Source organism: Rhinichthys klamathensis, unplaced genomic scaffold, assembly GCF_029890125.1.
Source record: "Rhinichthys klamathensis goyatoka isolate OS25496 unplaced genomic scaffold, OSU_Roscu_1.1 h1tg000658l_1, whole genome shotgun sequence".
NCBI classification, from domain to species: Eukaryota; Metazoa; Chordata; class Actinopteri; order Cypriniformes; family Leuciscidae; genus Rhinichthys; species Rhinichthys klamathensis.
This window is the reverse complement of record NW_026607101.1, coordinates 242,057-266,882: the sequence shown is the minus strand read 5'-3', so window position 1 is coordinate 266,882 and position 24,826 is coordinate 242,057. Positions and strand designations below refer to the sequence as shown.

The 24,826-nt window shown below is 41.5% G+C and overlaps 1 protein-coding gene across 1 annotated transcript in view; it reads left to right on the top strand.

The window, feature by feature from the left end:
• The first annotated feature begins 4,978 nt into the window (after nt 1–4,978).
• The window catches only part of dpysl3 (dihydropyrimidinase like 3), a 50,154-nt gene continuing 30,306 nt past the window's right edge, over nt 4,979–24,826 (top strand). The window contains exons 1-6 of the mRNA XM_056241653.1: nt 4,979–5,124; nt 17,870–17,958; nt 19,547–19,731; nt 22,174–22,338; nt 23,033–23,094; nt 23,664–23,744. Coding sequence (XP_056097628.1) covers nt 5,086–5,124; nt 17,870–17,958; nt 19,547–19,731; nt 22,174–22,338; nt 23,033–23,094; nt 23,664–23,744 — 621 coding nt within the window. The 5' untranslated portion in view covers nt 4,979–5,085. The remainder of the gene's footprint in view (nt 5,125–17,869; nt 17,959–19,546; nt 19,732–22,173; nt 22,339–23,032; nt 23,095–23,663; nt 23,745–24,826) is intronic.

The window sequence follows — 24,826 nt, the reverse complement described above, 5'->3', positions numbered from 1 at the left end:
TAAGCGGTTCATGTAGTGCATGAAAACGTCCCTGAAATATCTGTGTATTTGGCAAATAATGCATTTATTCCACTTCAGCTGTGCTAAAGTATGCAAACACATCGTGAGCGTCACTACGGGAAGCAGAAAGTGTCAGACTCACGTCTCAGTTTTCAGCTTCTCCCGGCTGCACACGGCAATGTCCAACACAGCTGATGTAAACGATGAAAAGAGGGAGTGAATGGAAAGAGGATGAAAAGGATGAGTAAATGTAAAGGAGATAGTAGAGAGATTTTGAAGAAGGGTGGATGGAGGAAGCACAGAGGATAGTTGGACACTGAGAATCATTCCCACCTCCAAGTTATTAGATTTGTCATTGTTCTTTTTTATTTTTTTATTTTATATCTTTTTGAATTTCTGTCATTAACTGCAATGTGTACTTTCAACACAATGTTTAATACTGTTAATATTAAAGAGTCATTAAATCGGAGTGTGTATCACTAGAGTCCCCAAAGAGTCATTTAATCGGAGTGTGTGTCATTAGAGTCCCCAAAGAGTCATTTAATCGGAGTGTGTGTGTCATTAGAGTCCCCAAAGAGTCATTTAATCGGAGTGTGTGTGTCATTAAAGTCCCCAAAGAGTCATTAAATCGGAGTGTGTATCACTAGAGTCCCCAAAGAGTCATTAAATCGGAGTGTGTGTGTGTCACTAGAGTCCCCAAAGAGTCATTTAATCGGAGTGTGTGTGTCATTAGAGTCCTCAAAGAGTCATTTAATCGGAGTGTGTGTGTCATTAGAGTCCTCAAAGAGTCATTTAATCGGAGTGTGTATCACTAGAGTCCCCAAAGAGTCATTAAATCGGAGTGTGTATCACTAGAGTCCCCAAAGAGTCATTAAATCGGAGTGTGTGTGTGTCACTAGAGTCCTCAAAGAGTCATTTAATCGGAGTGTGTATCACTAGAGTCCCCAAAGAGTCATTAAATCGGAGTGTGTATCACTAGAGTCCCCAAAGAGTCATTAAATCGGAGTGTGTGTGTGTCACTAGAGTCCTCAAAGAGTCATTTAATCGGAGTGTGTGTGTCATTAGAGTCCTTAAAGAGCCATTTAATCTGAGTGTGTGTGTCATTAGAGTCCTTAAAGAGCCATTTAATCTGAGTGTGTGTGTCACTAGAGTCCTTAAAGAGCCATTTAATCTGAGTGTGTGTGTCACTAGAGTCCCCAAAGAGTCATTTAATCGGAGTGTGTGTGTCATTAGAGTCCCCAAAGAGTCATTTAATCGGAGTGTGTGTGTCATTAGAGTCCCCAAAGAGTCATTTAATCGGAGTGTGTGTGTCATTAGAGTCCCCAAAGAGTCATTTAATCGGAGTGTGTGTGTCATTAGAGTCCCCAAAGAGTCATTTAATCGGAGTGTGTGTGTCATTAGAGTCCCCAAAGAGTCATTTAATCAGAGTGTGTGTGTCATTAGAGTCCCCAAAGAGTCATTTAATCAGAGTGTGTGTGTCATTAGAGTCCTTAAAGAGCCATTTAATCTGAGTGTGTATCACTATTTTTATTTGTATAAAGTTTTTCTTTGACAGTTACTACACTTTACAGAAGAAATGCCTAATGTCATAAAGCCCCAGTGAGTAGCCAAAGATGACTCTGGTGAGGAAAACCCCTTAAGATGTTTTTGTGATGATGATTAGTTTGCAGTCGATGCTAAATTAACTAGAGGGATGCTGGCCGTGGCCAGTGAAGTGTTCTCTGCCATGAAGTGAAGTCAGTTTTATTTCTATAGCGCATTATACAATACAGATCGTTTTAAAGCAGCTTCACATACATAAAATAACTTGCAAATTTCAACAATTATGTTCATCTTTTGTTCTCTGATAGTCAATACAGTCAAATCAATAATATTTCTGAATGTTAATTGTCATTCCCCGACTGAGACAAAGGCACTTGATCTCAAGCTACAAATCAGACAAAAATGTAGACTACCCATTTACAGTGATCATGAAGAAATGAAAAACCCAGTTTACTCTCTCACACCTGTATCTCTGCACTAGCTTGATTTCAGTGTCCAGTATTGGAACTTTGAATTGTAATATTCTACTTCTGTCTTCTTAGGATAAATAATATAACATCTCAACAAAGTCCTGAAAGTATACATTAACCAGAGTTTGTGTATCACCATGGTCCTCAAAGTATGACTTAACCAGAGTTTGTGTATCACCATGGTCCTCAAAGTATGACTTAACCAGAGTTTGTGTATCACCATGGTCCTCAAAGTATGACTTGACCAGAGTTTGTGTTTAATGTCCCCAAAATGGACATAAAAAATACTGTCCCTAAAGTGAAGGCAAAATGTCAGGTCTTTAAGGAAGGCTTTTATTGATAAAATCAAGTGATAAGTGTGATGACAGCTTCTCCAGAAGTGCAGTCATGTCTTTCTTTTGTCTCTAGACCCTTCAGAAAGGGGTGTCCCTAAAGGTAGGGTTCCCAGTCATACGTCCTCACATTGTGGTTAAGTAGGTATGTGTGTGTGTGTGTGTGTTTGTCTGTTTGTGTGTGAGAGAGAGGGTGTGTGTGGGTGTGAGAGTTTGTGTGTGAGGGTGTGTGTGTTTGTGTGAGGGTGAGGGTGTGTGTGTATGTGTCTATGTGTGTGAGAGAGAGAGGGTGTGTGTGGGTGTGAGAGTCTGTGTGTGTGTGTGTATGTGTGTGTGTGTGTGTGAGGGTGAGGGTGTGTGGATGTGTGTGTGAGTGAGTGAGGGTGTGTGCGTGTGTGTTTGTCTCTCTCTCTCTGTGTGTGTGTGTGTGTGTGAGAGAGAGAGAGAGATGGTGTGTGTGTGTTTGTCTGTGTGTTTGTGTGTGTGTTTGTCTGTTTGTGTGTGTATGTGTGAGTGTTTTTGTGTGTGTGGGTGTGAGAATCTGTGTGCGTGTGTGTGTGTGTGTGTGTTTGTCTGTTTGTGTGTGAGAGAGAGGGTGTGTGTGTGTGTGTGTGTGTGTGAGTGTGTGTGTGTGTGTGTGTGTGTGAGGGTGTGTGTGTGTCTGTGTGTGTCTGTGTGAGGGTGTGTGTGTGTGAGAGAGAGAGGGTGTGTGTGGGTGTGAGAGTCTGTGTGTGAGAGAGTGTGTGTGTGTGTCTGTGTGTGAGGGTGTGTGTGTGTATGAGGGTGAGGGTGTGTGGATGTGTGTGAGAGAGAGAGAGAGGGTGTGTGTGGGTGTGAGAGTCTGTGTGTGTGTGTGTGTGTGTGTGTGTCTGTGTGTGAGGGTGTGTGTGTGTATGAGGGTGTGTGGATGAGTGTGTGAGAGAGTGAGGGTGTGTGTGGGTGTGAGAGTCTGTGTGTGTGTGTGTGTGTGTGTGTGTCTGTGTGTGAGGGTGTGTGTATGAGGGTGAGGGTGTGTGGATGTGTGTGTGAGAGAGTGAGGGTGTGTGTGTGCGTGTGTGTGTGTGTTTGTCTCTCTCTCTCTCTCTCTCTCTCTCTCTCTCTCTCTCTCTCTCTCTCTCTCTCTCTCTCTCTCTCTCTCTCTCTCTCTCTCTCTCTCTCTCTCTCTCTCTCTCTCTCTGTGTGTGTGTGGGTGTGTGTGTGTGCGTGTGTGTGTGTGTGTGTGTGTGTGTGTGTGTGTGTGTGAGTGAGAGAGGGAGGGGGTGGGGGTGTGTTGGTTCTGCTCAGACAAAAGAGCCTCATGTCAGGGTGGGGCTCCTGATCAGCAGCTGTTCTTCTCTTCTCTTCTCTTCTCTTCTCTTCTCTTCTCTTCTCTTCTCTTCTCTTCTCTTCTCTTCTCTTCTCTTCTCTTCTCTTCTCTTCTCTTCTCTTCTCTGAAAGACCCGTCTAGTCCTTGACTTGATTATGAGTCTTTGCTCATTGGTGAAGATGCACTATAATAACTGATATATACAGCATTCTCTCTCTTTCTGCACTGAAACACCATTTAATCTTAAAGACAGTAAAGCAAGCTAACTCGCCTTAGCAGTTCATGGAGGAGTTTATAGTTATATGATTGTCTGAGATTTATTTTAATAACTTCCCTTCTGCAAAATAAGTGTGTCTAATTGTATTGAATGTGCACTAGTTGTACACATAAAATCTTAAAAATCTATCTGCAGTAAATATATTGAAATACATGACATATTTCAAAACAACAGAAACATTATGAAATTACAAATATAGATGTACTTGTCCTAGGCTACTAAAATATGTCAAAAACTCTTAAGTTCATCTAATTACATTCAATTTAAATTTGAACTATTTCCATTTAATTGCAGATAACATTCAATGAAGTGTCTGAAAACATCACATTCAAGCCATGCTTCAGTATATTCCTTAAAAGTGTGGCTATGACTGCACTAAAGTGTACTTATTTTTCACAAGGGTTGGGAAATCAGATTTATTTTGTTAATTTATCGTATTTGTCAGGAATCAGTTGTCATTAGTAGTCTGTTTCCAAGGTAGAGAGAAAACTACTAAACTAATTGACAGAAGCGTTTACAAGCAGACAATGATCATCCGAATCATTAACAAATGGTTCTTTAGAGTCGGTTCTTTCGGTTCGCATATCGTTCTCAAAGCGGTGTATGGTTCTGCGTATTGTCTGGTGTATTGGGGTATTTGGGTTCCCGGGTGACGAAAGATTTAATTATTATTATCAAAAGGGTGTAATTATTACTACCATAATCTCGTTCTCGCTTTGTGTTTTTAACTTTTCAGTTGCTATAGCAATGTGGCTATTCCCGGCATTAATTAAGCATCCAAAAAGAGTGTATTGTGAGTGGTAATACAGTGTTTTACTAAGGCCAAAGACATTCAAATTACTTTCAATAATTAGAGCTGGAATATCATGAACAGTATCCCGTAGACGTTATTATTTCTTCTTGACAATGTCGTAAATTAAAAGATGAATCGCTTTTTGAACCGGTTTATAGTTACCCGAGCTGTTCGAGAGAACCGATTCGTGTAAATGACTCGGCTTTGGAACGCTGGTGTTGGCGCCTCCTGCCGGTGTAAATGACACACGGCACCCGGCGGGACATGAGGGAGGAGCCCGGCACAGACAATCAAGTCCAGTGTGCGCCACCACCAACATCAGAAAAGAACAGAATAAAGACATCTGCATCAACCGAGACCTAACCATGTCTTACCAAGGCAAAAAGAATATCCCAAAGATCACTGTAAGTTGATACATTCATATTCATATTTTTAAAGCATATTGTGGTTTTTATTTTCACGTTTGTAACAAAAGCTGTAGCAGGATTAAATGCCAAGCAATAGTCGAGTCAAAAATGGTCGGGTTAAGCTGATATTGAGCAATTGGGATGTGTGTCTAATAAATGTCTTTTGTCAGGAATCATATTCAGAGTGGAATAAAGTGACTGACGTTTTAAAATAGGAATAATTATTCAGGATTAAATGACAGTGTGGTTGTGTATGTAGCCTAATATTACATTGTTTTTTTATGATCCTTTTCGAATATTGAATCAATAAGGAATAATGTTGGGTTGAGCACTGCAGCAAGAAAATCACGCCCATGACTGAGACTACACACACACACACACACACACACACACACACACTATAGAACCATACAACACAACATGATTTGAAGCTGATGGTTTGAAAGGTTGAGTTCGTGTACATGGGTGTCGGTGAGAAACGTGTAATGTTTTTAATCATTCATGTAGTGTCGCGGTTTTTGCAGTGATGTTCTTTGTCTCTGAGATCTTCTGCCTCGTGGTGCTGATGCTGTTCGACTGCGCAGTTCAGAAGCACACAAGCATTGCACGACATTTACCACTTTATTCTGAAAATATGCCTCTCAGGTGCCGAGATTGTAAAATAAAAGCACCTTAGGAAACGACCAGTGCTATTAGACATGGTTTCTCGTGTGTGTGTTGTGTGAGAGCTGAGTTGAGGTGTGGTTTTCTGCTGTCAGATGCTCTAGACATCAATATAACAGTTGAGCAGTGACCTAGCCGAAAGAGAGATCTATCTGTGCACATTAGCATCAGGCCTGCACAACTGTCTGAACACACAATGCTCTCTGTCTGTTTCCACGGGCAATCATTTCCTTTGACCCACAGTTTGTTAAACAATGTAAAATCGCGTTAACAGACACGAAATTATGAGGCAAAGTGTATCAAATGGTTTAAATGTGCACCTTGTATTTTTGTAAAAAAAAAACAAAAAAAAAAAAAAACGTAGTTCTTCCAAATGCGAATGAGGTGATTTTTTTCTGTCACTAGTATGATATCACAGCAAAATCAAACGAGGAGGCAATTAATGTTGCGTTCAAATCACCTCGTGTAAATTTACGAGTTGAACGCACACGAAAAATGTCGTAAATACGAGTGGGAAGCTCGGGATTTTCTCGATCTTTACGAGTTTGGGGCGTGTCAGTGAACAACATGGAGGAATACCACAATACTTAAAGGTAATTTATTAGCAGTGATATTGTCAGGATTTTCTATTTACAGCGCTGTAAGCCAATTGCCTGCACAAAATGTAATGGCATTATATAATAACAATGTAATATGTAACGGTAAAGATTGCAGTGGCTTCACAAATGAATTAAAAACATAAAAAAGCAAAGCACACCTGATGCACATTTCTTTGTTCTTCATTTTCTAGAACTAGAGTAACCTTGCTGTATTTTTGTGTAATTACCGTAATTAATAGAAAGTACACCGCCATCTTACTCCAACGAAAGTGACTTGAACGCACCCGCCGTCATAAACACGACTTCACAAAATTGACAAAATCAAGTCCCGCCCCTTTTGAGAAGCCGTTTCACTTGGATATACATCACAAAAGACTATCGCAACTTCCGTTTCATGGGGACTTTAAAGTAGGCATGATATGGAAGTTGCGAAATAAGAATTGTCAAAATGGACAATTCTTATTTTTTAATGGAATATTCCAGTATTTATATAAAATTATTTATCTTTTTTTATTTTATTCATGTGCCTCCTAATCTTTAAGCAAAATAACTTTACCTGCCTCTTGCAACAACATCTCTTTTCTTCTCTGACAACGCGTTTACTGGCGCAAGGGCGGGGCCACCTGTCACTCACATGAGATCAACCAATAGCAAACCACAACCATCCAATCATTTCCTAATCTACAAAATCAAGCCCCGCCCTAAATCTTTTCTTGTTTGAGAAGCCCTTTCACTCCGAATGTATGTCACAATAGGGAAGAAATGATCGCAACCTCCTTTCATGGTGCTATGCGATTACTATATTAATATACATACCATATTAAAAGAATGGCATATTACTATGGTACATGCCCAAAATAAATGTGTAAATAAAAAAGAAAGAAAGAACATGGTATAGTAATACTCCAGATGTGACGCTCCGATGGAAACGCTTTAATTTTCACCAACTAGAAACTTTTTTAGGAGTTTTTTGCGTACGGGTGGTTGGGAGAGTTCTTACAAAATTGTACAAAATATTAATATTATTAATATTCATATTTGCCAACACAAAACTACCAAAGTGTTTTAGCATTAAATGTGATATTTAAATGTCAGCCTTTTGTGAAAATGTCGCATGCTTGGAAATCTTATAAAAAATTCGCCTCTATATATATATATATATATATATATACATATAGTAATTTATAGTATTTGAGCCCGGCCCTGTACTAAAAAGGATTGGTCAAAGGACAGGGTGGATGTGTTGAAGTGTAATAAAGGTTGGTCATGTATCCAGATGAGTAAGTTGCAATGATTTGACTGCTATTTTGGCAGAAAAGAAGAAACTCTCATGAGCGTATGGTAAATATTTAGGTCACCAGGCAACAAGACTTCAGCTCTGGATGCATTCAGAGAGGTTTTCTTCAATCCCGGCCCGTTATCCCGCACAAGCATGGCTAATGCTCCACGCCTTAATGTCCTTTGGCTCGGCGTTCTCCCCCGCTCCCCAAGCGCACATAACAAACGACAGCCCTGTTTGTGTGCACGGCTCAGATTAGACTCTGGCATTCGTTGAACTGTCTGTCCCTTACAGCGAATACACTTTCCACACATTCAGATCTTTGCTTTGTCAGCATCCTGCCGTAATTCTTCAGCTTCTTGTCCCTGAATGATGTTAGATTTCTCTTTGTTGTTGCCTTTCATAGGAAACATGCATTTATAGCGTATTCCTTGCTTTAAAGTGATATGTCTGCCACTGGCTTACTTACTTACGGTTAAGCTTTGATGAATTAATAGTTCAGTGCTGGTTTGTGTGGCATTATAAAACGGTTAGTTCCAGTCCTTGATTCTGATTGGTCAATAGCTGTGTTTTATTACGGTTCACCCAACGGTTCTGTGTATCACTACACAACACCCTTAGCAACCACTCTTAGCAACGTAAACATATGCTCTCATTGATATTGATCATTGAAGCTTACTGAATTATGTAGAGTAGAGTATTGTAAAAGAGAGAGATGGAGTGAGCTTGAGTGTATTCCCTGCATTTATAGCGTTTTTCTTCAGGTCAGTCCTATGTTCATAATAAAAAATCAGTTTGAATGTCCGCTGCGATATCTTGTCCTTTTAAAGGGGTCATGAACTGGATTAGTTTATTATTTTAAAATGTTTCCTGGGGTGCCCTTGTAATGTGTTAGTATGATTTTTACATCAAAAAATGTCATCATTTGGAAATTAAAGGCATTTTTCCTACCCTGATTTCTGCCTCTGATTTGAATGCTGTGTGTGAAGGGGCGTGTCTGTGTGAGACTTCGGTGTAAACGCCCACTGTTGTGATTGGCTGCTGTGAGACTTCAGTGTAAACGCTCACTGCTGTGATTGGCTGCTGTGAGACTTCGCTGTAAACGCTCACTGCTGTGATTGGCTGCTGTGAGACTTCAGTGTAAGCGCACACTGCTGTGATTGGCTGCTGTGAGACTTCAGTGTAAACGCTCACTGCTGTGATTGGCTGCTGTGAGACTTCGGTGTAAACGCACACTGCTGTGATTGGCTGCTGTGAGACTTCAGTGTAAACGCACACTGCTGTGATTGGCTGCTGTGAGACTTCAGTGTAAACGCTCACTGCTGTGATTGGCTGCTGTGAGACTTCGGTGTAAACGCCCACTGCTGTGATTGGCTGCTGTGAGACTTCGGTGTAAACGCTCACTGCTGTGATTGGCTGCTGTGAGACTTCGGTGTAAACGCTCACTGCTGTGATTGGCTGCTGTGAGACTTCAGTGTAAACGCTCACTGCTGTGATTGGCTGCTGTGAGACTTCAGTGTAAACGCTCACTGCTGTGATTGGCTGCTGTGAGACTTCAGTGTAAACGCCCACTGCTGTGATTGGCTGCAGTGAGACTTCAGTGTAAACGCTCACTGCTGTGATTGGCTGCTGTGAGACTTCAGTGTAAACGCTCACTGCTGTGATTGGCTGCTGTGAGACTTCAGTGTAAACGCCCACTGCTGTGATTGGCTGCAGTGAGACTTCAGTGTAAACGCCCACTGCTGTGATTGGCTACAGTGAGACTTCAGTGTAAACGCCCACTGCTGTGATTGGCTGCTGTGAGACTTCAGTGTAAACGCCCACTGCTGTGATTGGCTGCTGTGAGACTTCAGTGTAAACGCCCACTGTTGTGAGACTTCAGTGTAAACGCCCACTGCTGTGATTGGCTACAGTGAGACTTCAGTGTAAACGCCCACTGCTGTGATTGGCTGCTGTGAGACTTCAGTGTAAACGCCCACTGCTGTGATTGGCTGCTGTGAGACTTCAGTGTAAACGCCCACTGTTGTGAGACTTCAGTGTAAACGCCCACTGCTGTGATTGGCTGCTGTGAGACTTCAGTGTAAACGCCCACTGCTGTGATTGGCTGCTGTGAGACTTCGGTGTAAACGCCCACTGCTGTGATTGGCTGCAGTGAGACTTCAGTGTAAACGCCCACTGCTGTGATTGGCTGCTGTGAGACTTCGGTGTAAAACGCCCACTGCTGTGATTGGCTGCAGTGAGACTTCAGTGTAAACGCCCAGTGCTGTGATTGGCTGCTGTGAGACTTCAGTGTAAACGCCCACTGCTGTGATTGGCTGCAGTGAGACTTCAGTGTAAACCCCCACTGCTGTGATTGGCTGCAGTGAGACTTCAGTGTAAACGCCCAGTGCTGTGATTGGCAGCTGTGAGACTTCAGTGTAAACGCCCACTGCTGTGATTGGCTGCTGTGAGACTTTAGTGTAAATGCCCACTGCTGTGATTGGCTGCTGTGAGACTTCGGTGTAAACGCCCACTGCTGTGATTGGCTGCTGTGAGACTTCAGTGTAAGCGCCCACTGCTGTGATTGGCTGCTGTGAGACTTCAGTGTAAACGCCCAGTGCTGTGATTGGCAGCTGTGAGTCTTTAGTGTAAACGCTCACTGCTGTAATTGGCTGCTGTGAGACTTCAGTGTAAACGCCCAGTGCTGTGATTGGCAGCTGTGAGACTTTAGTGTAAACGCCCACTGCTGTGATTGGCTGCTGTGAGACTTCGGTGTAAACGCCCACTGCTGTGATTGGCTGCAGTGAGACTTCAGTGTAAACGCCCACTGCTGTGATTGGCTGCTGTGAGACTTCGGTGTAAAACGCCCACTGCTGTGATTGGCTGCAGTGAGACTTCAGTGTAAACGCCCAGTGCTGTGATTGGCTGCTGTGAGACTTCAGTGTAAACGCCCACTGCTGTGATTGGCTGCAGTGAGACTTCAGTGTAAACCCCCACTGCTGTGATTGGCTGCAGTGAGACTTCAGTGTAAACGCCCAGTGCTGTGATTGGCAGCTGTGAGACTTCAGTGTAAACGCCCACTGCTGTGATTGGCTGCTGTGAGACTTTAGTGTAAATGCCCACTGCTGTGATTGGCTGCTGTGAGACTTCGGTGTAAACGCCCACTGCTGTGATTGGCTGCTGTGAGACTTCAGTGTAAGCGCCCACTGCTGTGATTGGCTGCTGTGAGACTTCAGTGTAAACGCCCAGTGCTGTGATTGGCAGCTGTGAGTCTTTAGTGTAAACGCTCACTGCTGTAATTGGCTGCTGTGAGACTTCAGTGTAAACGCCCAGTGCTGTGATTGGCAGCTGTGAGACTTTAGTGTAAATGCCCACTGCTGTGATTGGCTGCTGTGAGACTTCGGTGTAAACGCCCACTGCTGTGATTGGCTGCTGTGAGACTTCAGTGTAAACGCCCACTGCTGTGATTGGCTGCTGTGAGACTTCAGTGTAAACGCCCACTGCTGTGATTGGCTGCTGTGAGACTTCAGTGTAAACGCCCACTGCTGTGATTGGCTGCTGTGAGACTTCAGTGTAAACGCCCACTGCTGTGATTGGCTGCTGTGAGACTTCAGTGTAAACGCTCACTGCTGTGATTGGCTGCTGTGAGACTTCAGTCTAAACGCCCACTGCTGTGATTGGCTGCTGTGAGACTTCAGTCTAAACGCCCACTGCTGTGATTGGCTGCTGTGAGACTTCAGTGTAAACGCCCACTGCTGTGATTGGCTGCTGTGAGACTTCAGTGTAAACGCCCACTGCTGTGATTGGCTGCTGTGAGACTTCAGTGTAAGCGCACACTGCTGTGATTGGCTGCTGTGAGACTTCAGTCTAAACGCCCACTGCTGTGATTGGCTGCTGTGAGACTTCAGTGTAAGCGCACACTGCTGTGATTGGCTGCTGTGAGACTTCAGTCTAAACGCCCACTGCTGTGATTGGCTGCTGTGAGACTTCAGTGTAAACGCCCACTGCTGTGATTGGCTGCTGTGAGACTTCAGTGTAAACGCACACTGCTGTGATTGGCTGCTGTGAGACTTCAGTGTAAACGCACACTGCTGTGATTGGCTGCTGTGAGACTTCAGTGTAAACGCCCAGTGCTGTGATTGGCTGCTGTGAGACTTCAGTGTAAACGCCCACTGCTGTGATTGGCTGCTGTGAGACTTCAGTGTAAACGCTCACTGCTGTGATTGGCTGCTGTGAGACTTCAGTGTAAACGCACACTGCTGTGATTGGCTGCTGTGAGACAGTGTAAACCAGTGGCGGCTGCTGGTCTTTCAAAGAGGGGAAGCTCTTTTTTGTTTTACTCGACTGTCAGGTAGGGGGATGGTGAAAAGAGCGAGGACTCAGGTGCAGAGTTGATGGGCTTTATTTTAATAATACAATAAAACATACAAACAAAAACTACGAACCAGCACAGGACAATGAGAATAAATAGGGAGCAAAAAAGGCAGGTAACGAGGGAGGACAGGTGGGGCAAAATAACTAATAATCAGGAAACAAGATGGGAGTCGACACAATCGACAGGAGAGCACATGGCACAAGGAAAACACATGATAAGCCATGTGCTCACACCAAACATGACAAAAACACAAACACATGGCCAGTAAAACAAATTACAAGCAATTGTGCTCACACAAAATGAGACACGAAGAACAATGAGAACACTCATAAGCCACGTGTTCCCACAGAACATGGCAACATGAAAGCACACAGTTAGTGTCAAACACAAGCTGTGCTACACAGAACAAGACAAAACATGACATGAAAGCACGCGGCCGATGTAAACACGAACCGCGTGCTACACAAAACACAACACACTGAACTAGGGATGCACGATGATATCGGGACAACATCGGTATCGGCCGATAAAAGCTTAAAATGACCATCATCGGCATCGGCCGATATGAATATTTCTGCCGATGAGTCTTGCCGATAGGGTGGCGTGTTTCCTATGCGCACGTGACGACCGTGAACGAAGCATGAGCGCCAGCAACTTAAACTTCCAGCTAGGGGTGTGCCGTGCGTCTCACGGTTTTTGATCGTGGACGATTAAAATGTCTCCACGATCTGCTTTTGAAGAAAAATCATAGTATCGTGCATTCTATCAGTTCAATTCTGGCGCCTTCATCTCAACATACTGTACAACGCGACGTACATTCACATCACATCACATGTAAACGCAGAGGTAGAGTTACACTCACGGGACACCGCAATTCACAAAAGTTCATTGTTTGCATGTGCGTCAAAGTCTTGCTAGGTAAACATGTCATTCACGTGCTGATGCGCTGTTCTAACATCCGCTTTTCTGAGCGCGTTACACCCGACGCTCACAGGAACTAAAGCCGTCACAGCGCCTGCATACTGGACTAATCTTTCCAGTCTTATTGCGCTGATACTGTCAAATACACACAAGGTTTACATAAACAAAGTTGGTTATGTCTAAAGTGAAAGCAAACAGAGAAAATCTGCTTGTCAAATGCGTGTATATTAGACGCGTCGCGTGCAGTTCTTAAAGAGACAGTAATAATATTCTGCCGCTTGTCTTTAAAGAGATACTGCACCCAGAAATAAAAATTCTGTCTATCTAATGTTGTTTCAAACCTGGATTCATTTCTTTCTTGTGCTTAAATATAGTCACTGGAGTACAGCAACTGTTTGGTTAGCCACATTCTTCCAAATAACTTTTATAATTTCAACAGAAGAAAGAAACTTGAGAGAGTAAATTATGACAATTTAAATTTTTGGGAGAACTATCCCGTTAATGTTAATAAAACAACAAAACACAGAGGAAATCACTCACTGCTCTTGACTGAGAACATTAATAGAAGCTTTAATAAGCTTTTTTTGCACTTAAAAAAATACAAATATATCGCTATCGGTATCGGCATCGGGCAAAATTAGTTTGAAAATATCGGCATATCGAATATCGGCCAAAATCCTATATCGTGCATCCCTACACTGAACAGAGCGAACACGAAACCGCACGCGAACGCGACAAGACAGAACGTTATGCACGAGAGCGACCATAAGCTCATCCTGTGCACTCACAACAGAAAACAAACACGCAGAGCACGCATGTCCGAATCCCGACACAAAACCGAAACTAAACTAGACAGATGTGCCGTGATTCAAACACCACGCGCGCACATGTAACAAGGCACCTGACATCGACGGAGGAAATGTGGGAATTAGGTTACACTGTGAAATGTATGATGAAAATTGCAAATACCAAGAAATATGTTACAGCAGTTCGTCTTTCGAGTACACTTGCAAAATCCCCGATGAGACTGAGCTCGAAATCTCGAATTGCTTCGGCGTCAACGACTTTTTATTGTGCGAAATCGCTGTCAATCAAAAGGAGATGCAGTCCTCCAATCAACACGCAGACGCCCGGACTCCAGGCCAGCCCACTTCCCTATTCACCCCAGAGACACCCGGCGTCCGTGGGCGGGACATAATCGCAGCATTTAGCCAATGACCGTCTAGTTTCGAAGCACTGAAAAAAACTGTTCAAAGCAGCCTCATTGAAGTCAATGGACGCTGAGCTTCAACAGGGAAATGCCATAGGAAATGCACTGTGACGCTACGGGAATGTATCAGAAGGAGATCGAGTCAGCCGACCTGCTATATGTAGCTGATTCTGAATGAACTCGTCTTCGAGATGACCGTGTTCTAACGCATTTTTAGTCAATAAAATGTTAACACAATAGTACACATTCGACCATTCATTTTTTGACATTATAGGGGAAGCTGAGCTTCCCTTGCAGTCTTAAAGAAATCACCACTGTTAGGATCCTTTGGAAGGTAATGTTATTGATCCTGTGTCGATCTTTTCTCGTTCTCATGAGCCAGTGGGCGGCGCCAAAGACGCGGTGATGTAGACGTAGGCGTTGATCTTCTTCTGCAAAGGCGGGCTTTTGCTGCTCTGTGACGTCATGCGTCTCCACTTTTTAGATCCTGTTGATTTCTAGCCTTGGTTTCAATAAAAGCTGTTTATGGAATAACAAGGAAGTTTTGAGTTTTGAAACTTACAGGATATTTTTTTATAGTATAACGACCTCTTAAAGGGATACTCCACTTTTTTTGGAAATAGGCTTGTTTTACAACTCCCCCAGAGTTAAACTGTTGAGTTTTACCGTTTTTGAATCCATTCAGCCGATCTCCGGTTCTGGCGGTACCACTTTTAGCATAGCTTAGCATACATCATTGAAGTAGACAAGACCATTACCATTTCTAAAAAAAAAATGACCAAAGTGTTTCGATATTTTTCCTATTTAAAACTTGACTCTTCTGTAGTTACATCGTGCACTAAGACCGACGGAAAATGTAAAGTTGCATTTTTCTAGGCTGATATGGCTAGGAACTATACTCTCATTCCTGCGTAATAATCAAGAAACTTCACTGCCGTACCATGAGAGCAGCAGGCGTAATGATATGACGCAGCGCCTGAAAATAGTCCCCAGCTCGGTAACTTCCAACGTGACCGGGACTAAGTGCCTGCGCCTGCTGCACTCATGGTATGGCAGTAAAGTTTCTTGATTATTACGCAGGAATGAGAGTATAGTTCCTAGCCATATCAGCCTAGAAAATCGCAACTTTACATTTTCAATAGTCTCGCGTAGCCAGACCTTCAGACTGACGGCTGAAGGTCTGGAATTCATAGCAGCTTTCTTTGGCCAAGGCCCGCCCATAAGGCCGTTTGACCGGCATGTCAAACAACCAATTACAGTTCGTTTCGTTCAGCGTCACGTTTCGGTGGTGCGTGGAAATGTCCCCACAACAACAGACCGGCGTGCAACAAGTCAGTCAGCATAGAAAATCAAAGAAGGAGAAGAAAACTTCAAGAGTCTATGCCGTGAACCTCGCATACTTTTGAGAATCCTACGTTCAGCTGATCTTGATAAATGCTCATTGTCACTCATGTAAACACAACAGTTTTTCTTCCGCAATCACACGTCTGCGCTTTGTTTCCCGGCGGACCGAAAATAAACGCGACACTCGCGCCCCCCGGAAATCCGATAAAATTCAACCAATCAGATGACGACTTCGACATTGCTGAAGTGTTTCCAGTTAAGTGTACCATATGCATCAGACGTTTAGCCAACGTTCCGTGGGCGTGACGTCTGAGGCTGAGACTACATTTTCAATGATGTATGCTAAGCTATGCTAAAAGTGGTACCGCCAGAACCGGAGATCGGCTGAATGGATTCAAAAACGGTAAAACTCAACAGTTCAACTCTGGAGGAGTTGTAAAATGAGCCTATTTCCAAAAAAAGTGGAGTACCGGTATCCCTTTAACTGTCAAAAGATCATCAAGGAAAATTTTAATTCTCAGTTCATGACCCCTTTAACAGTTAAGGGACTTTCCCGTTCCCTGACACGCTAGTCATTTGTCAGTTGTGTTCAACTTCTCCGTGTTCACAAAGAGTTTCAGTCCTTTCGATATAAAAGTCTTTGGTACTGACTGACTCACTCATAAAGGCAGTCTTTGTCGACATCTAATGGCGTAGTTATCTAACTTCTGTTGCTGTTCACGGTCAGGGACTATTTCTTGCAGCGGAAGGAAGGCTTTTAGTGATTTTACTTCATGAAAGTTGCATTGATACATATTTTTTGGCATTAATATGTGTATTGTGTGGTAACCGTTTAATAAAAGCAATAAGGTACGATAGGCTATTGATGTATCGTGAATAAGTCACTATAAGAATAACGCCCTTCAGCTGTGACTTATTCACGATACAGCATTATTGCTTAATTTGATCACTATACAGATCCATGTTTACAGCTGGTGTTAAGATGCGTTTTGGTCGATCGGATCACAAGTGGACGACTCTAAACACAAGTGTAAACGGGTCTAAAATGTTTTGAGCTCGTCCACTTTCACCACTTCCAGAGGGAGTTGAAAACACATTCGGCCGGATTGCTGTCGTAGTGTAAACGCTCATGTGACCGAATGTGTTCAAACAGCCACTAAAAGACCGTCTTCTCTCCGCCTACTGAATAATGAGTGAACATTATAGAGATCTAGCCAGACGGGGTTTAAACTTTATCAGCTGAAGACACAAGTCTGGTTTGAAGAGAAAACGTACCAAACACAATGTTCTCTCAGCATTCCTGATTTCTAACACACACTCACAGCGTTCGCCTGGTCTTGTGGCTTGCGCCATCATATGTAAATTGCGCAAATTTATTTCATTTATTAGATTGAAGAACCCTCCCCTTGAAGAAATCAGGTTGAAAATGGACAAAAGAGATGGATTAAAACACCAGATGTAAACGGGAATGTGTCTCCCTCGTCTACTAGTGATTCGATCCACCAAAACGCATCTTAATACCAGCTGTAAACTGGGCCTCTGAACACTTAAGGCATCCTTTAACATGATTTATAGTGCTTTCAAAATTCTTGTTGGTTCTCTGTCATGGTTTCTGGACACCAAATAGTTCCTGTCAAGTTTTCTTTGTCAAAATAATGATCAGACTGTTCCCTGTTCAAGCTTACGTTGTTTTTGAGTACTGAAGTGACACCAGTGGCATCCTGTTTATGAACTGATTACTCAGAAAAATGTCGCCCTGGTGATTTTGACCCTAAGTTGATGTGATGGATGGAGCAATGAACAACACAGCACCCAGAAAACCTCAAGATGTGACTAAATTATATATAGCAGGGAATTAAGGACTTTAAATTAGCTTGAACAAAACAAGCTGTGGAAGAAAGTTTTGATAATCTTAAGTTTTAAAGTCCCTCTTTAGTCAAAAATTTTCATCCCTTAAAACTCATCTTTGATCACCAAAATGACATATTTTTCCTTGAAAATTTCTTCATGTCTTAAAATATCTTGAATGTAACTCGACACCCTCATTTAGTATACGCTGTTCTATGAATATGCAAATGAGCCCCGCCTCCACTCACTCGCTCACTCAGCTCAGAGATCCACTGGTTGACGATCACACGTTGATCTGATTGGTTACAAGGTCGTTTGTGACGTCAGAAACACCAGCGATTTCAAACCGTGTTTTTGAGACTGTCTTTGGTTCACTGCAGTTTTAAGGAGGAAATACTCAGCAATGCTGTCGACTTATGAACTTACACATGGTTTGTCTTAAAGCATATTAAAAACACCACATAGACATATGAACAACACTAATCCTCATTCTCTTTCTCTCTCTGTGTTTTATGTTTCCTCAGAGCGAGAGGCTTCTGATTAAAGGTGGTCGTATTGTGAACGATGACCAGTCCTTTTATGCAGACATCTATATGGAGGATGGAGTCATCAAGTAAGCTTCACACACACACACACACACACACACACACACACACACACACACACACACACACACACACACACACACACACACACACACACACACACACACACACACACACGCACACACACACACACACACACACACACACACACCCACTATATTGGGTCTGAATCCAGGTTCTTCCTGAGGTTTCTTTCTCTGGGTCAATGATTGTCACTCTTCTTTCTGTCTGACTCATACACAGATTAGAAGATCTCAGAGGAGACGCAACGATAGTGGCGTATACCAGTAGCACAGGGCAGATCGCTGTTTTATAACACTACAGTACACATGTTTTGACAGGTAGCTAATATGATAACTTATGACCTCACTGCATATAGTTGCCACTAATGCAAATAAATTAGGGTCATTGAAAATAAGGATGATGAATATATCCAAAATAATGCATGTTCCAAGTTTCAAGAAATACAATGTTTGCATTAATGTTCAAAAAGCTATAATTCTTAGCTTTTTGAACTTTTATTTCATTTTCAACAAACATATATATTTAATGAAATGACAAAAAAAAAACCATTGTTCCATTTAAGCATTATGAAGTGACTTTCTATCAACTCGGATTTCCTATTTAAGGTACTTAAAGGTGCAGTGTGTAATTTTTAGCCGCATCTAGTGGTGAGGTTGCGAATTGCACACAACAGAAGTTACCACCGACAGGAAGTGATGTCGTCGACTGAGACCGCAGAGAGTAGCCAGTTAAGCAATGAGGTTTCTTTAAAAAGATAAATTAAGAAATTAGGTTTACTTAATTATTCAGTAAAGCGATATGTTATTGCGAATATTATTGTTACTTGTTCATCATTGTGTCAGTGTTTTATTCGCTCGCTTCTTTGCACGAAGAACGACATAGTGACGAAACGCGTGTGTCCGCTCAGGGCCACTGTAGAAACATGTCGATGTAAGGAGACCCGCGGTGTGTGTAGAGAGAAACGGCTCATTCTGAGGTAATAAAAACATAACGCTTCATTATGTAAGGTCTTTATACGCCACTGAAAACATAGTTATGTATATGATATTGCATTTCTGTCAACAGATCCTCCTAAATATTACACAATACACCTTTAAAGGGTTAGTTCACCCACATTTTCTATACTATGGAAGTCAATAGGGACCAGAACCTGTTTAGTTACCAACCTTCTTCAAAATATCTTCTGTGTTCGGTAGAAGAAAGAAATTCATTAAGGTTTAGAACAACTTGGTCAAAATATTGATATTTTTAGTATTCTATTAATTTCCATTACCCAAAATATACAGGGGTCACATGACAACAAAATGGCTTCCGACCACAATTAGTTTTATTTAGCAGACCAAAGATTTTGAGTTATTCATAGTATTTTAAATTATATCATATTGATAATGTGATTTATTAATACATTTTTTCAAGAATTCTATCTATTTTTCCTTATGATCTGAGATGAGTTATTCAACACTAAGCATTAGTCATACTCAGAAATGATCATCCCTTCATCGATCCAATAACATTTAATTCATAGTGTAATGAAAAAGTTGAGCTAAATTACCATGTTCTGTCAACTTTAAGGCAAATTGGTGACAACTTGATAGTACCAGGAGGGGTGAAGACGGTTGAGGCCAATGGGAAGATGGTGATTCCTGGAGGAATTGACATCCACACCCACTTACAGATGCCCTTCAGGGGCACGACAACCGTGGATGATTTCAGCCAGGGCACCAAGGCTGCTCTTGCTGGAGGAACTACCATGATCGGTAAGATCTGTCATATTTATCTGCTAAGTACAGTGTCCTTGTATTACATGTAATTATATATTACATGTACTTACCATAGTAATAACAGTAAATTATGCATAATTACATGCAACTAACCCTCAACCAAATCCTAACCCTATAGTAAGTACATGTAGTTGCTTAATATTACCCAGTACTTAAATATATAATTACACTGTAACACGGACACCTTAAAGGGATAGTTCGGCCAAAAATGATATTTAACCCATGCATTACTCACCCTCAAGCCGTTCGAGATGCATATGTCAATCTTGTTTCAGACGAACACATTTTCAGTTATTTTAGAAAATGTCTTAGACCCTTCAGTGGATATAATGGGAAGCAATGGGGTCCACCTCCTTCAAGTCCCAAAATGTGCATACATCCTTCACAAAAGTAATCCATCCGGCTCCAGGGGGATAAACGAAGGCCTTCTGATGGTAATCCGTGCGGTTTTGTCGTATAAATATACATATTTAAAACTTTATAAATGAAAATATCTGACTTCCGGCAACGATCGACGCGCGTTCACGGGTGATTTGTTTTGCTCTGCTCTCTGGCTGCGCTGGCGCGTTCGTTCTACGTCACGCCGGTTCCTACGCTACGTCCTCCTCGTACGCCGACTTCCATCACCCGTGAACGCGCGTCGATCGTTGCCGGAAGTCAGATATTTTCATTTATAAAGTTTTAAATATGTATATTTTTACACAAAACCGCACGGATTACCATCAGAAGGCCTTCGTTTATCCCCCTGGAGCCGGATGGATTACTTTTGTGAAGGATGTATGCACATTTTGGGACTTGAAGGAGGTGGACCCCATTGCTTCACATTATATCCACTGAAGGGTCTAAGACATTTTCTAAAATAACTGAAAATGTGTTCGTCTGAAACAAGATTGACATATGCATCTCGAACGGCTTGAGGGTGAGTAATGCATGGGTTAAATATCATTTTTGGCCGAACTATCCCTTTAAAATAAAGTGTTAACCAGAACTCTATATAATATTCAGGATACTGTATACCTAACAGGCGTTCAAATGCAGTAGGAGGCTTTTGCTAAGAAATTAGGTGGTTTGAACGTTTAAGCACATTAAAATAAGACCCCTTTTAATGGACCCAGTAAAGTGCATTAAAAGCTGTTAAAGCTCGCTGCTTCACAGACATGGGAAAGTATGTGTCTGTGCGTGTGTGTGTGTGTGTGTGTTAATAATAAACATCGACAACAATAGTAGCCTTCCGGCAGACCACACAAAGCTCCCGTACGCGGCCCACAGTGAAACTCGAGTTCTGTGGAAAGAGCAGCTCTTTCTGACCACCGCAGAAGAAAAAGTGACAACAGCTGGTATATAAGAACGGCTAACCCTGCGTTTACCAGGGAACATTAGCAGGGATTCATTTTAAAGTTAAAGACCAGCTGCACGTATCCCTTTGTTCCCAGAGGAAATGTTTAGTAGATTATACATGTAGATAATATAGAGACAATGAAGTAGTGAAAACACTGAGAGACTCCTGGCTAGATCTCTTTAGAGGTTTTCTTTAATATGAGGGAAATTAGCTGTGTTGCATTTATGAGAACAGTAATAGTATATTTTGTGGTCTGCACTAGAAGACCACAAGAAGCCGTCCTCTAATGCTGACCGAATCCAATGTCATTTTACAGAGAATTTGATGACGAAGGCCAAGAACAGTTTATGCATACTTGCATCCAGTTCTAACTTGCGCATTAACACAGTTTGCAATGCAACAATGCTAATAAGAGGCTAAAATAACCAAACGCTAGTACATGTGTTGGTCACACACTCGCAGCTGCGTTTATGCACTTGTGTAAAGTCTGAAAATATGAAACTGGACTCTTTCTTCTCATGCCATGATGACCAGGTAAAAGAGGAAGCGTGGCAACTATCCTGTGAACAATCCACAAGGTTTTTGTTGGTATGCTTAATAAAAAATTTCTGAGTAGATTTTGACCGTAGCACACATTTCAGTTAGAGATTTAACAAAAATAAAGGTGTGTGCTTTTTAAAAATATAGGGGTGCATCTGAAATCACATACTTCCCTATTATATAGTACGCGAAAAACATTATTTGACAGAAGAAGTATGTCTGAATTCACAGTACTCATAAAAGAGTAGGCAAAAATGACCCAGATTGCCTACAGTGCTTCTTCCAGTGAGATACTGAAGTGTGTATATGACGGTCGGACACTTAGTATCCCATGAGGCCACGGGAGACGATTTGTGAACGGCAGTGAAGCGATGTAACTGATGCTGGTTGGTCATGTGACAGTAACAACATGGCAAATATTATAGTACATTCGGATTACTTTCATACTACACGCATTCATACTATATAGATCATACTTTTTAAGCGGTTGAAAAGTAATTACTTATTGAAAATGTCCCTCTCTTATGCATCGCCTGCAGTGGATCATGTGATCCCGGAGCCTGGCGCTAGTTTGGTGGAAGCGTTCGAGCGCTGGCGTGAATGGGCAGATGAGAAAACCTGCTGTGACTACTCTCTGCATGTGGACATCACACACTGGAACGACAGCACCAAACTAGAGGTCGAGAGCCTCATTAAGGAGAAAGGTGAGAGATCTTTTACTAGTACGTCCTTGAACAAGGGATTCAAGCATCCAGATGGCAAGAATTCATTTCTGAACTGGTCCAGAAAATAGTTCAGCATACTTAAAAAAAAAAAAAAAAAAAAGCTTCTGAAGTTATAAATACATCTACCAGTATGGTATCCCATAGGGAATGTGTTTTGCTTTGACTGAAGTTATTCTTGGTCATTTGAGCTATTTCTGTTTCTGCTTCAGTACTGTATAACCAACAAATGAGCGCAGAATCGGTCCCGCTACATATGATCATGTGACAACTAATGAAGCACTGCGCTTTAGATACAGTAGAACATTTAGTGTTTGTTAGAAAAGACTTATTAAATCAATATTAATGAGTGATCTTTTATTTCTTTTATCTGAAATAACATTGAAATAATATTTTCTTTTAAGTCAAATATTGTTTGTTGAAGAATGTCATCTATAACATTATTATCTATTAAAAAAAATCAAAATTCATCACATCCCTGGTCTGGGCTTGATGCATCAGTTTATACTTATTGTTTAACGTCCATTCTGGTATTTTCACCATCCAGTCAATCATGATGGATACAACCCCCACCCTACTTGGAGAATAAGAGTCGCATAACATTATGGAAGTGAAAATTGATAGTGAACGCTGTTTCATGTTGTGGTTTGCTGATTTATTCGTTCTGTCCATACAGGAGTGAACTCCTTCCAGGTGTATATGGCTTATAAAGACCTCTATCAGATGAGCAACAGTGAGGTAAGCCGAAGAGAAGCGGAGAGCATAGTGGACAAACACGTTCTTTTCCTTTGATCAGTTTTTGGGAGTTACTTCTTTATGATCTGACCCTTAAAAATGATTTTCGTTGGCATAACGTAATGTAGGTCAGTCATATTAAACAGGGTACCTGCAGATCCTTACAAAGCACTCAAATGTCTTAAGTCTGTAAGAAGGATAACAAGTCTTAAATAGTGTTTGTGGAGGCATTTTTTGTGCTGTCTGTTTTGAATGAATCAGTTCAAAACAGTAATTTTCACTCACGAATGTCCCTTCATTTTATTTTAAAGAATGTTGCTGTTTATTAATGATTATTTATATATTCGTAATGAAAATAAATAACAAGCTCTATGAATATTATTCTTCTATTAACTGAAAATGGCTTGATTTTTCGACTTTAGTCACACAGACTTTAGTTTGTATGGTTCATCTGAACTAACAAATAACCGTTTTATGTCACCACTTGAACACATTGTAACATAAGCTATGTTTTCTTGTTAAAACCTCACTATTTAATATCTAATATGATTTTTCTATTTATATTTGAACAGCTTTATGAGATCTTCACCTTTCTTGGAGAGCATGGAGGAATTGCACAGGTCCACGCAGAAAATGGAGAAATAATAGCTGAGGTATGCACTTTATTTTGCTTTACTGCATTTAACTCTGGGCAATTTTTAAAGGGGTCATGACATGAGAAATCAAATTTGCCTTGATCGTTTGACATATAAAAGGTCATGCTGCAAGTTTCAGAGCTTAAAACGTCCTCCTCATTATAAACAAAGCATTTATTAATCAAGCTCTAAAAACAGCTCGTTTTGTTATTGCGGGATCTGACGTCACATGGGCAAACACATTTACATATGCCCGCCTCCAGAGCAAGACATCGACCAATCGTTATAAATCATCACACCATAGGCTCCGCCCACTGGCATTCAGTCGCTTCACGGCCGACATTTGCCTACACTGGATGTGAGCGTCGCGTCAAAAGCAAATTGGAGCCATTATAATGACTGATCCTGTCTACACTGATACAGTATACAGATGTGTGTTCAGATTATAATGACTGACGCTGTCTACACTGATACAGTATACAGATGTGTGTTCAGATTATAATGACTGACGCTGATACACTGATACAGTATACAGATGTGTGTTCAGATTATAATGACTGACGCTGTCTACACTGATACAGTATACAGATGTGTGTTCAGATTATAATGACTGACGCTGTCTACACTGATACAGTATACAGATGTGTGTTCAGATTATAATGACTGACGCTGATACACTGATACAGTATACAGATGTGTGTTCAGATTATAATGACTGACACTGATACACTGATACAGTATACAGATGTGTGTTCAGATTATAATGACTGACGCTGTCTACACTGATACAGTATACAGATGTGTGTTCAGATTATAATGACTGACGCTGATACACTGATACAGTATACAGATGTGTGTTCAGATTATAATGACTGATCCTGTCTACACTGATACAGTATACAGATGTGTGTTCAGATTATAATGACTGATGCTGTCTACACTGATACAGTATACAGATGTGTGTTCAGATTATAATGACTGACGCTGATACACTGATACAGTATACAGATGTGTGTTCAGATTATAATGACTGACGCTGATACACTGATACAGTATACAGATGTGTGTTCAGATTATAATGACTGATCCTGTCTACACTG